General features: G+C 37.0%; 2 protein-coding genes across 3 annotated transcripts; both read right to left on the reverse strand.

Moving 5' to 3' along the window:
- Positions 1-275: 275 nt before the first annotated feature.
- On the reverse strand, positions 276-4,593 carry LOC111222833 (tumor necrosis factor receptor superfamily member 21-like). Its single transcript, XM_022746688.1, has 7 exons — positions 4,464-4,593; positions 4,173-4,298; positions 3,855-3,986; positions 3,132-3,195; positions 2,974-3,044; positions 2,708-2,836; positions 276-1,275 (listed from the first exon to the last, which is right to left on the reverse strand). The coding sequence occupies exons 1-7, from the start codon at positions 4,591-4,593 to the stop codon at positions 1,127-1,129; spliced, it is 801 nt and encodes a 266-aa protein (XP_022602409.1). The 3' UTR covers positions 276-1,126.
- Positions 4,594-11,376: 6,783 nt separating this feature from the next.
- LOC111222920 (tumor necrosis factor receptor superfamily member 4-like) lies at positions 11,377-13,860 on the reverse strand. Of its 2 annotated transcripts, none has more exons than XM_022746830.1 (7): positions 13,744-13,860; positions 13,489-13,596; positions 13,205-13,339; positions 13,057-13,123; positions 12,676-12,941; positions 12,484-12,588; positions 11,377-11,799 (listed from the first exon to the last, which is right to left on the reverse strand). In XM_022746830.1, exons 1-7 carry the CDS (start codon positions 13,823-13,825, stop codon positions 11,717-11,719), a joined length of 846 nt encoding a protein of 281 aa, XP_022602551.1. In that variant the 5' UTR covers positions 13,826-13,860; the 3' UTR covers positions 11,377-11,716. The 2 variants fall into 2 exon arrangements, with proteins under 2 accessions (XP_022602551.1, XP_022602550.1); XM_022746829.1 differs by having other exon boundaries at positions 12,484-12,606.
- Between the last annotated feature and the right edge of the window lie 368 nt (positions 13,861-14,228).

The following is a 14,228-nucleotide window of genomic DNA, read 5'->3' on the forward strand; positions in this document are numbered from 1 at the left end:
AGAACTGGATTTCTTTTATTCATGAAAGTATTGATGAAAATATTTTAATACAATGTTTCAATACATCCCATTTTACTCGAAAATCTGCTCAGTGTTTATTATAATAAGTGTGGGGGGTTTGCATCCTGTTGATGTGAGTAACATTCAGTGGTGGAACGTAATAAACGTTTACTCAAGTAGGCTACTGTACTGAGTATGTTTCATTTATACCTCTACTCCACAACATTTCAGAGGAAAACATTTGTTTTTATACCACATTTCAGATGAAGAATATATACAGTATATCATTTATTATAAAGTTTTATAATGACATGATTTTGTCCACTCTGTCAAACCTCTCTCATTATATCCTTATATGTGAGCACACTGGTATACTAAAATCTTGGGAATGGGTATCAGGAATGGGTTACCGTTATGGTTCCCTGCATAACTAAGGGTAATCTCATACGCCAGATCAGTATCTGTGCTGATTATGACCTTATTACCATAAGCATGGATATCAGCCACGATGTGACCTATCCACATTAAACTAAATTAATGAATTTAGGAAAATATAAGAGGACTGGTATCCAATCAGTACTCAGTATCGGCAGATACCCTGAGCTGAGGTATTGGTCAGTGTATCCCTACAAATAAATATACAGAAGACTACTAATGTTTTGGTTGTAATGTCAATTTTGTTTAAGTCCCTTAGTAATAGAAAAACATGTAATTCTTCAAATAATTTCAGCTAAATCCAAGCATAACCTTTAGTCACACCCCATCCATATCTGGAGAAGTGAAGTGCACATTAGACAATGAAATACCTCAGTCTTTAGATTTTCACAGATTTAGTTTTTTCCTATTTTTACTTTGTATTATTATTTTATACTTGACAAAAGTAGCACTACTGGACCAGAATTTAAGTGCTTTGCCCAAGGGAACCTCAACAGTGGTAAAAGGGAAGGCGCACATGCTGGCCTCTCAGCTTCCTGTCCAGGTCTATGTGATCAGTCCAGAGATCAAAGCTTGGACCTTTCATTCAGAAGCCTGCACCTCTAACCTTTACACGTTCCACTGTTTATAGGGTGTTCTGATTCTGTATCGTATAGATGTAGTTAGTCAGACTTTCATCTTAGACTTTTTATCAAGGAAAGGTGACTTTTCCCACATGCAGTTCGCCAAAGGTGTTGCTGTCCTTGCTTTCATCCTGAATGATGAACTGGAGTCCACTCTCCTCCTTTGACAGGTGAAAGTCACCAGTGTTGGTAGAGGTCACTAAGACAGGATAATTATCTGAAGCAGAGAGAATAAAGACGAACAAAATGTTTTGAAATCAGTAACAAAATACCAATTTTTCAGTAAGTGCTCACTGCAGACTTGTCATATTCTTACACCCACACACTGTGTACTCGGTTTTGGTCTGTGATTTCCCCATTTTATCTAGACTTAGACTTTCATCTCAACTTATTTTCAAATATATAAATAAAGTGTAAATGTGTTTTTATTATTATGTGGACATCGTTAATGTAGGTATTTGAGACAAATTTCACACAGACCAGTTAATGGACAACAAAGATTTCTCTTTCTTTTTTTGTCTTATCTATTTTTGATTTAAAATATTAAATGTTAATTTGTTTACCAAAACCTTTTTACAAAATGCACACTTTAAGAATGAATCATTGATTCATTTGTTTAGTTATTTGTTTATTTTATTTTATTTTATTGCTTTCAGAGGCTATGGGCCATAATAAAACAACCAATATTCTCCAATTTGCTCATAATAAAAGAATCTTATTTACAACTGCATCTTCTTGTATCACAAAGCATAACAATTGTTGAATGCATGGGTACATACTGTACTGTAAAATGCAGGGCCTTTAAAAAGTATTCATCACTCTTGGAAGTCTTTCTGTTTTAATGTGTTAAAAGTTAAAGTAGTCAAAGTTGATTTAATGTGATGTTTTTTTGATCCTTTAGTAACCAGAAGAAAACAGTCAGTCCAGATCTCAATCTAACTGAGAATTTGTGTCTGGACTTGAAAAATGCTGTTGTTCACACATAACTCCCGTAACCTGACTGAGTTTGAGCAGTTTTGCAGAGAAGGGGAAACGTGCAGTGTCCACATGTACAATGCTTCAGACTTGTCATATGTCTCTTGGTGGCCTCCCACACCTTTCTTGAAGATATCCTGCACAGCTGCACCATACTTTTTTCATTTTTTTTTTTTATGTTTGGTTTAACTACAGTCCAAGGGATGCTCAGTGACCTGTAAATGTTCTCGCACCCATCCCCTGAATTTTGGTTTTTGAACACATTTCTGCAGATCTGCTTGGAGTTTTTCTATGTGGTGTAGCTTTAATCATGATACTGACTCACAAAAAGTTGGCTCTTCCATGCATCTAATTGAAACCCCTTCACTATATACATGTGATCCCCAATTACCAAAATTGAATGACTTCTAAAACCAATTGGCTGCATAAACAGTGAAGCATTTAAATCACTTCACAGTTTATTTGTTTATTGATAAGTGTCCAAAAAAGCAACATCAAACCACTTTAACTCAGTGTGTTAAATGATAAAACATGTTCTTCATATTCAGTTTCAGACGCATTGATTTGACACTGATTTCTTGAAATCATGCCTGTGGTTTAGTGACTGAAATCTAGAATATGTGTTGACATGTTCAGTTGACACATTTATACATTTTCCATTGAAATTGACTTACTTGCTTTGAGCTTCCTTAGGCTCTTTGTACAGGCATAGCACAGAAACACAAGGAGGCTGAGAGAGACCAAACCAAAGCTGATGCCAAGAATCACATGAATGTGTTCTCCATCACTGCTGTGCACCGCTGCTGAAACATCACATTACAGTCACGTTAGTTCAATTGAACTATATCCCCATTATGTACTGGTGTACAGCATAACAAAAGTGCTTATTATGGTGAGAGCTGCTGGACCCATGTTATGTTATATTGCTCTGTCTACATACCAAGTACAAGACAAACTGAGTCGTGGGTTTGGTTTCCTGGAAACAGTTCAGCAAGTCCAATCGCACTGCACCTGTTGACCAGAAACTGTTTGTGTTAATGTAATTGTTGCTTTCTGGAGAATTATTATTGTAGTACAACTCTTTTAAATGGGTCTTACTGTGTCCATGGCTTGCAGATTTTGTTTTTCGCATCAAAATAGGCATTTTCAGGGCACAGATAGTCTGCATAGATAAATAGATAGATAGGAAGGTACGTAGGTAGGTAGGTAGGTAGGTAGGTAGGTAGGTAGGTAAGTACCCTCCTCGCATCAGTATGGTAGCATTGTCATTGTGAGTGTGCCAAGAAACTGGCATTATTGTTTAACTCAAAGCACGCCTTTCATGTACTGAACACTTCAAAAAGGATGTCCTTGAGATAAAGGTCTGATCAGGGAATGGAAACGCATGCCAGTCAGCACACCATGCATTTGTCAAGACTCCAAGTTAAGCAAATTTCCTTACTAAGCTCTTTTGACATCATTATGATCTGCTCTCCCTTTCTTCACTCATAAAGGACCACTTTAACACATATTCATGTTTACATTAAATATTTAATAACAGCAAGCTTGATTGTGTGAGTGAACTAGCGTTTCAGATTTATACATGCACTGACAAATGTCAAGTAGGTTGTGGGCACCCAACCTACACATAGGGCTTTGTCAAACTTACGTTTTATTTCCATTTTCATACTTTGACATCTCATGATATAACACCCACAATCAGAAACAGACATAACATGATTCAAATTGCCAAAACAGATCAGTGCCATGCAGCCAATAACTTTGAAACTAACTAGCTGTTATGACAACCAATTCCTTTTTCTTCAAAATGTCTAGTCTCACCTGTCATGTTCAGTTTCTCCTGTGTGACGTGTTTGTTTTCCTCACAAGCAGAACAGACATTGTTGGAGCACAGGAAACCAGGGGGACATGAACATTTTGCATCTGTGATGGGCGTACATTTCTCAGCATATCCTGTGGGCAGATGAGAATTAAAAACCACACTGGAAAGTGTTAACTATGTTCTGTCTTTTGTCCACTGTGTTAAATGGATTGCCAACATCAGTGGCAGGTGTTTCACTAGAGGTCCTGAGAGCAGAGTTACCTTTTTTTCTTTGTATTTAAATAAATACAATTTTTGTCATTATTTTTCAGTCTTACCATATGGGCATGACTGGCATTCTTCACATCTGTCAAAGATGCTGTATTGATTCGAGAAGAAGCCGTCATTACAGGGGCTACAGAGAGTTTTCTTGTGCTCTGTGCAGAACTCCTTCACATATTTACCTTCATAACAAGAAAAAAATGCAGTCAAACTCAAGCATATAATATTCACACGTAGTAACCCAAATGCAACCTCTGAGCATATATCATAAACACATAATCTGATGATTAGGTCAAGCAATTCAACATATTTGTATCATTATTAAATTATTCTATCATATATTTTACCTGGGGGGCACTTGTCACAGCACTGTTGTTCAATCTGAACCTGTTGATCACCGCAGTTGACTTTAGCATATCCTATAGTCCAAATACTCAGGGCATATAGAACTACCAGTGAACACTCCAGAGGAAACATTATGACCAGTGCTTCGTTCGTGCCTATGGGTTTTGTCTTGGTAGCTTGATGACGTCAGTGTGATGTGCGAGTGTGGTTAACAAGCTTTGAGACTCTCGGAAGGAAAGAAGGAAGGAAGTGAAAGACCAACAGCTGGAAGCTGTTTGGTAACAGTATAAGATGGATGAATAGTAAAACTTTCTGTATGTCTTTTCATGTATTTTACTAGATGTCCCTCGTGATTTTAGTTTATTGTTACATTTTCATTTTATTCGTTTGAAGCAGGACTATATAACTGGAGGGGGGGGTCTGGTTTTTGATCATCAAAAGTAGACAGTAAAATGGGAGTCATCACCTTGTGCTCATTATCATGGATCTATCTTGTAGAGGCCTTCCTGTGAATCATGTGTTGGTGTTGGAGGTGTTGTTTTCGGTTTAGCTTTCAAACACTTCAGCAGTAACTGGGGATGAAGCTGTTGAAGTTTAACTCCAATCCTTACACCCAAGGTGCACGACAACAGAGACTACATTGGTGGCAGTTTATATGATTAACATACAAGACTCCACAGGTTTCAGATTTGGGTTCACTTGGCTCTGATTCCCAATGTTGCCACTATTTATTCACACAATCTGAAGCTAAGATTTTACTTGTACCTAATTTTCAACTTCACCTCTATAAGAGAGAAAATAAGTAACATGCAAGTTACTGTTATTTGTTTGGCTATTTGAAACCTGAAAAAGGATTCAGGTTTGATGTTAGATTTAGAGTTGATAAAATGCCATCTAATTCTGCCTAGATCTCGTTTCTGACTTATGTTAGTTCACAAATACACTATTGATATCACTATGATAGAACAGAAAATAACTTAATTATGACACTGTGATTGCAGCAAAAAGGTCAGTTCACATAAATGGTTAAAAAAATGTTTTTAAGTGTGAATTTTTGCCGCAGGCTTACTGAAAGAGGGTGGATTACAGTCACATAACCTTGGTGAAATGTGGTCAAGCTTGCATTGGGGTTTTTTTCTTTAGCAGTATTAACTTGTACAGTGTTTAGCACACGTGTTACAGCAGAGGGAGGAGGACTGCACACAGACCTGCTTTTTTCTTCTTCTTTATTCAGACCCAATGTGTCTGCTTACATCAGGGGCCATTGTGAAGTTCATATGATGCGGGAGTACACAGTTAGAATTGCATGATTATGTATTAAGATGTGTTTGTTGATATTTGGTGTGTGTGTGTGTGTGTGTGTGTGTGTGTGTGTGTGTGTGTGTGTGTGTGTGTGTGTGTGTGTCTGTGTGTGTGTGTGTGTTGGGGAGGGCAGGGGGATTCCCTGGTAAATGCAAATACTTGCCAAAGTTTAGTTACACAAATTAATTAGCAACAATTCTGAGAAGTAGCAGACCAGTACCTACCCTTTGACTGTCACTACCCACTGGAACACAAACTACAATCCTGCAACACCAACCCGATAATGTGCCTGCAAGTGTCCAGGCCCAAGAGAAGGAACACAAACACCCGAAGGAGGCACTTTAAGCTTGTGGATACCCTAACTGGATCTTTGTAAAATCAACCACAAGATCCAGGAAAAATACTGACACTGTTGGTGGTGAAAAAAAAAAAAAAAACACAACAACAACGCCATCCCATACGTGTCAGGAGTATCTGAGAAACTCTGAAGATCTTCAACAAGCGCTGTATCAATGTGATTTTCAAACCCAGCAACACATTAAGAAAAAGTGGTCCATCCAAAAGATCACACACCGAGAAAAGCAATCTAATGTATGCAGTTCAGTGCAGTAAGGGATGAACAGACCTATACATCAGTGAAACCACACTACCATTAAACAAATGCATGGCTAAACACAGGAGGGCCAACTCCTAAGGCCAAGACCCAGCACTTTCAAACTCCAAAAACAACTATCGCAGTCACTTGGACTGAGGTGACTCCAACAACTGTGTACCACTCATGTACTGGTTCCAACTTGTCAAATGTGAGTACTCGCTGTTTTTCTCTGTTTAATGTCATTGTAAATTGAATATCAGTGGCAATCTGGAGACATTACCTCAGGAGCAGGAACGCTGTAATGGCTCTATGGACCACACAGTTAATAGATTGATCATAAAATAAGCAACAGACTAATCTATACTAAAAAAATATATATATAAAAAAATAATTGATTGCAACCATACTGTTGTTGTTGAGCCTTGTCAAGGTATTATAGTCTCCAGGCAAACATTACTGAATCATGCCGAAAGTCTGCATGAGGAAGTGATTAATATTGATGTCTGATTTGTGGCCATAAAATTTTTTTGATGATGTTTGTCTTTATTCTGTAGAAATATGTGAGCACTCATCTCAGATTATATAGCACTGTGCATAGTAACACCAAACCATGTGTTTTTGAAAGTAGGTCAGTGGCATCCCCCAGTTGAATTCATACCCATGAAAACCTCACAGCATATGGCTGTACCACCAAGATTATCATTCATCATCGTGTCATTTACCTCTCTCTCTCTCTCTCTTTCTATCACTCACACACAGTTACAAACATACGAAACCGCTGTCAGGATGTGACATCAGCATAGACGCACGTACATGTAGTTCTCAAAAGTAGCCACAACAGACACCATATAGACACTGTAGAAAGCTGGATTTCCCTTTAAGGCTGCACTGAACATTGCAACCCACACTTCAGGCAGTGTGGTGAGGGTGGGTGGAAAAACATGCGCTGTCACGGGGGCTTTAACATGACACTTATTGAAGGTTATGACATTTGATGACAGAATATAGACAAAACTGCCCAAATACCAACAATAAAGATATGTGCCTTCCTTTAAATCAAACAATCTCAAACCAAGATGAAAAATACGATGCTGACAAAAAGTATTCACTGCCTTCTGAATTTTTCATCTTAAAGAGGAACTCTGTGGCGGCTGTGAGAGCTGCAACTCATGAAAACACATGCAAATAGACAAAACACAAGCAAATTAAGAACACACCATCATCAATTTGACAATACATTCTCATTTTTGTTTGTCTATTATAATGAAGATGTTTTCTTAATTTGCTCGTGTTTTGTCTATTTGCATGTGTTTTTGTAAGCTCCAGTGTGTTTAACTCTCTCAGCCACTGTGGCACTTCACTGGTTGAATACATCAAAGTGTGTTTACAGGTCTTGGGGAGTACAACTGAAAGAGTGGAAAAAAAAAAAAAAGTTGTCTTTTGTACCTCCAGAGGGATCTGTGTGAAATCTGATACACTTGAGGCAGCATTGGTTGGGGCTGCAGACTACAAATTTGAAAATGAATAAGTCTGGAGGTCTGGAGTTAGAAAGCAGTGAACTTACCCGACTTCTGTCGCCCACTCTTCATCTCTGCTTGAGGCTAGAGGCTCAAGGCTACATTAGCTACCATTACCATAACACATAACTCCGATTGAACGGTTGGTGGTCAAGTTCTGTTGTGGGTAGTGCAGGCGCCAGGTAATTCTGCTTTTGACAAATTTTTATACTTTTTGTCTATCGTGAGACTGACTATGTAACAGGAGTGCAATGTTAAAGAAGTGCAGTTCTCCAATCTAAGTAAATTGAATGGGTTTTTCTTACAATGATTAACATAATATGAAACTGAAGTTCAAAGTCAATTACAAGTATAAATGCCAAATTGGACAAAGGAACACTCCATGACAACAAGTCGTCCAACCTTTTTCAACCCTCTGATACAACCTATAGGAGTGTCGCCTGAAACAGAACCCATGCTTACCAGACCTCAGTCGTCATGGTTACCATAATAAACACAATATAATATTATATTACCATAATAACGGTCATGGCTTCGTTAGGTTTAGGCGCAAAGACTACTTGGTTAGGGTAACTACTTGATTTGGGTTAAAATAAGTATTTACTTAACATCAGACAATCTTTGTTGTCATGGTTACAATAATAACAACAAACGGTCATGGATAATAGAAACAATATAAACTACTGGTTTCAAATGGGAATTGAACGGCGATCACCTGTGTAATGTTCCTGTGTTTTGTTGAAGCATCCGTCCACCCCAACCTCTCCCTAATGTGGACTTTGTCTCTCTTCATACTATACTATATCACTTTTCCCTTTGCTCCTGTCATAATTACTATGGCCGCTAGATGTCACCTAACAACAAAACGTAACTATGGGTGATAATAAGCTGCTGCACTGTGGGCTCCTTTTTCACAGGAGGACAGTCTCCTCCAAGAAGAAACAAAGCATAACAACAGCATTAGGTTTATATGAATGTGATGGTGGCACTTTGCTGTGACAGTTTGATCTGCAATAATAGTTGTCTGGAGGACAAACACAGCTGTTGCCTTAAGTGTCTTTAACAAATATTTAAATAACGCTGTATGCTATAATCACATTGACTGGATTGAATAGCACGTATAAAAGTGGAAATGCACCTGCAACCTGTTACAAATATAGATAGTTGAAAAAATATAAAACCCAGTCTAAAGATGTGTATATGCCCAAAGATGCATGTTATTTATCATCAGCAGAGCTGGGGAGTAGTGGGCTACATATAATTAAACTTGTAATTTAAACTAGAAGTTTAAATTTTGCAGTAACTTGCTGATAGTACTCACTACATTCATGCCTCCCTTTTTATAAAATCCTGACCACTGCAAAGGCACACTGCAGTAATCCATTTGTCAGTCTAAAGCCAAGGGTGGGTGCTGCTCAGTGGTCACAGAGCTACATCATCATGGATAAACCTCCTCAATCTAAATCTGAAGAAGAATCTCTACGGACAAACTTAAACGGTTATTTTATACAAAACCAAAGCTGATGTTCTTTGTACTTTCCCATGAATAGTTGTTTTAGTTTTTTTGTTTAGGTTATGACCTGTGAACACGTAAGCACTTTTCGCAATAACTCAATAGAGTGGCTTCTATTTTGTTTGTTTGTTGTTCATTAAACAATATTTTGTTTGCTATACATTTTTCTACGTAGCTTACTAAACTAGATTTCTCCCTAAGGTAGTTTTGCCATAGCTCAGCTACATATAAAGGGCAGAGCTCATGCATGCACTGTTTCTTTGAAACCGCACAATGACTTCCTTTGTCAGAGGCATTTACTGTAAGTATTTGCATGAACCATTTCCAGTTTATGTGAACTCTATGAAAGACATGCTCATTCTCAGTTAGTTTACTTGTAAAACAATTTTATTTAAAAAATCTTTATCCACGCACTCTCAGGGCACAGGGCAGAAAACATTGGTGTTGGATGCTGTACAATATGAGTCAGATACCAACTATTTCATACCTTTAAACAATGATGGAAAGTAAAGTACTTTTACTAAAGTACTGTGGTGCCCTTATGAGAGTTAGTTACTAGTTAGATTTGGCATTTAAAAAAAGAGAATATAAATTTACATAAACAAATAATAAAATAAAATGCAACACATAAGCAAACTACAAAAAAAATACATCACATTGTGATGAACTCAGTGGTTCCCAACATTTATATAAAAGCTGTATCTGGTTGGGATTCTTCATCACATTTCAGATTTCTATGTTGTTACCAGCAAACTATATTAAAACTATACTTCTCAGATGGTTTCATTTAAATATCCAATATTTCACAAAAGAAAATCAAAATCATAGAAAAGTTTAAAAACAAATGGATCCACATGTTTTTTTTTCTTCTCTTTTTCTCTCAGATTTATCTCGTGAGCCTTTGGAGGATGCCTAGGTTACTAACTATTGGACTAAATTATCTGACTGTACATTAAAATGCTACTTACATTACACGGATGCATCAGTTTTAAAAACAACAACAACAATAAAAAGAAAAAGAGATTATAATACTATACTTCTGTATTTTTACTTGACTAGGATTGTTGTATTGGTACTTTTACTTTGTCCACCATTGTTTTTAAATAAAAATATGAGTTAACTTATTTTCCTTAGAGTATTCCAACACAACAGCTGTTAACGGAATAAATGACTTTTAACCAACTACTGCTTTTTCCATGTCGATCCTACTGTTCACATAGAGCCAGCCACCTGTGATTTTAAGCTTGTGTATCTGATTTCTCCACAAAACATAAATGAATGAAAAATAATGAGGGCAGACTTTCATAACTCCTCTGACTGTACTATTCTGGGGAAAGTCTCCAGTGAGATATAAACAACTTGAAAGTCCTCACATTTACAATATGAATCTTTCCAACGGTTGAAATGAAGACGTGAGAGGAAGTACTTCTCAGTGGGAAAAAGAGGCACATTTAACTCCATATGGGGAACTCCCTCAACCCCACATACTACTGAAAGCAAGTTTTTTTTTTTTTTTTTTTTTCTTTTTACAATTACCATTTTCAGCTTAACAGACCTGTCAGTGGAACACAACTGAAAAAACAAAACATGACAAGAATACAGACAAAAAGTATGAAGAAAATAAAATGTTTTTCTAAGGCTCTTCAGCAGTTCATAACAGTTTGAATGAGTGGTACCAATCGTTACAACCTTTACTACAGAACCGTTCACATTGTATATTTATTCAGAAACTTGTCCTTTGCCTCATTAAACATATCATATCATATAATGTCATAAGGCTTTAAAAAGCAGCAAAAATATGATTGTGTATATATATAGATATATATATCTATATATATCTATATATATATGCATTTTAAAAAGAGTAACAAGTATATGAGGCATTTAGTGGCACGACCCCTGAGGTCATTATACAAAAATCTGAATATCCAAATTTGTAATAAATATTAAGGTTAAACTGAAAGTTAAGTATTTTCAATAAAATTATCTTACTGAGGAAGGCATAACAGCTTCAAAGCTATGTTTTACTACTTCACTTTAAATTGATTTACAGTAAAATGACAAATAGTGAGGTATGATACATACACATCTTTCAGATAAATCACCTGATATTCTATTATAACAGAACGAACAAAGGTCAAATATTGACCACACTGCAAAATGTGCATACAGCAAACAGTACATATACGGTGAATTGTTTTTCTCACGTATTTCTAAGATGAAACCAACAATATAAGGAAAATGTGAGTGACATTATTCATGTGCTGATTATCAGATCTAAAAGTTCACAGTATTAGTTGACACATTTATGTCAAGCAAAGTTTCACCTCAGGGCTCTGGATTCTGTTTGAGAGAGGACTGACTACCATCGCCAATCTCCTCAATCGGCCTCCGGCACAATGAGTCCTTTGCTGAAACAATAAAGCACAATTATCAAAAATGTTCATGTTTACTATATACTGTATATCTACAATAACTATCCATATCATTAGCCTTTTTGTTATTTTAAAAAAGCATTGGGCACTTATGAGCCATTAAAAAAAGAATAAGAGTACATTCTTCTTCATTTGCTTGCTAAAAGTTAGATGAGATGATCAATACCACTTTCATTTGTGTATGCTAAATTTGAAGCTACAGCTGGCAACTGGTTGCCTTACCTTAGCTTATTAACATTGTGTCTTGTTTGTTTAATCTGTACAAAAACTGAAGTATTAATGTATTATGTGTCGCGTCATTACTTGTCCTGGAGCAGTAACTTTCTGGAGTCCTGGCAATCTCACAGTGATGACCTGACCCCAAGAAGTTACTGCACCTGGCCAAGTAATAGTCCAACATCTGATCCTCTATCATAATGGAATCATTTTTACACTTCAGCTTTTACATGAATTGAACATATAACATTTGAATTAGTGGGCTTTAGAAATGCTGGTGAAGTTAGTGGATTTTTTTAACTTTCGGACACAGTCAGGCTAACTGCCCGCCCATTTCCAGTCTTTGTGCTAAGCTAACTGTGTGTGTCGGGACTGCGTATTTCCCAAAGTGTCATACTATTCCTTCACAGGTAGAATCAATTTACTTTTAATCCGGCAACATACTTTGTACTGCTGGTTTTCTCTGCACACAGGGAGTGATGTGCAGCTTGCAGGTCACAGCGGTCAGAACAAGCAGTCCAACAATTCCAAACATGAGGACAGCCAGGCCTGAACAAGACAAACAAGCTGCAAATTATTGTATATTATTTTTTAATCTGAAGTTTTGTCATGAAAAGATAGCAACATAAGTTTTACCAATGTGGCTGCCTGTGTTTGAAGGGGGGGGCTGCATATCTCTGTTTTTCTTTGTGCTGAGTGTGTGTCCTGGAAGAGCTGTGGTGGTGGTGGTGCTAGTGGTGGTAGTAGTGGTTGTATGTAAATTCTGAGCTTGGGTCTCCTCATGTGGACTGTGGGATGGTAAGAATGTGATGTCGGGTGTAGTGATATCAGGGTTACTCTTCAACTCAATACAGATGACGTCAGAGCTGCTGGTTCCAGGAATTTTCTCCCCTGATTTGCATCTATGATGAAGGATAAAAGATAAAGCTGTAACAACAGTGACTGTTTCAGACATTGTTGAGATTATATTTAATATATGTGCAGCGTTTTAAGAACACTAATATACAGAGGACATACTCTTTCCATTTTTGACAGGGTGAGTTGATACTTTTGCTGAAAAATCCTACTTCACATTTTGAACATTCTGAAAAGGTAAAAAGAATTAATCATTAAAAAGGCAATGTCTGACCTACTGCATACAATATTGTGCGATCCCTCTACCTACTTCCATTTGTTAGTCCAAATCCAATATCACATTTGCAGGTGGAAGAATCGCTCCCCCAGGGAACAAAGCCTTCACGGCACTGACATTTTGTGTCTGTCTCTTTCGTGCACTTCTGTTCAATAGCACTCCCCCGATCTACAAAAAAAAAAAAAAAAAACGATTTATTAAATGCAGGTTGAGCATCAAAAACCAGCCTCTTCATGTGAGAACTGAAGTTGAAATTTGATGCAAAGTTTTGGCTCTATGAACTGATTCATTAGTGATTCTGTTGCTTCAACACTTACGTTCTTCACACATTGTACATGGTCTACATGATAAGGAGTCATTTTCTTCAGGCTGGTAATATCCATCAGGACAGATTTTACAATCTGCCTTGCGACTCAGACTGTGACCTTGATTTATTTCACAGTATGAAAAGAAAAAAAATACTTTAATCACAGTAACACACTTAAGCAAAGCTAAAAACAGTAGAATATTCTATGGCATTTTACAGATTGAGGAAGCAAACTACAGTGTAGTACAAGAAATTCATACTTTACCTTTTGGGCAAGTTCCAGCTTCCAAATTAACAAAGAGTTCATAAAAAGTTAAAGTTAATATGAGAAATTTGAGCAGAACCATGTTTGATACTTCGGTGCTGATGGGTGCTACCGTGCGTTTCCTTTGTGAGACACAACAGAGACTGAGAGCCAAGAAAGAGAATCACCGCTTTTATATGCTGACGTGGGAAACCCACATCAGACTGAATCATATTTACAGTTCACAAAGCCACTTATTTAAATCTTTCTCTTTTTCAACTGGAAACTTGTAATCAGATTTATAAACCCTTCAGTCTCCAGTCCTTGCATAATCATTCATGATATTTTATTTTTCTAATGCAAAATCAGGAATTTATACGAGATGAACTGGGAAACCTATATAATTGTGAAATATCGAGGGCAATATAGAAATGTAACTGACTTCTTTAAACTTAGACTTTCAGTCTAATCTCTCAGTCCGCCTGGCTGCACATGGCATTTGTGCA

Source organism: Seriola dumerili, unplaced genomic scaffold, assembly GCF_002260705.1.
Source record: "Seriola dumerili isolate Sdu_G_001 unplaced genomic scaffold, Sdu_1.0 BDQW01000109.1, whole genome shotgun sequence".
Taxonomy (NCBI): domain Eukaryota; kingdom Metazoa; phylum Chordata; class Actinopteri; order Carangiformes; family Carangidae; genus Seriola; species Seriola dumerili.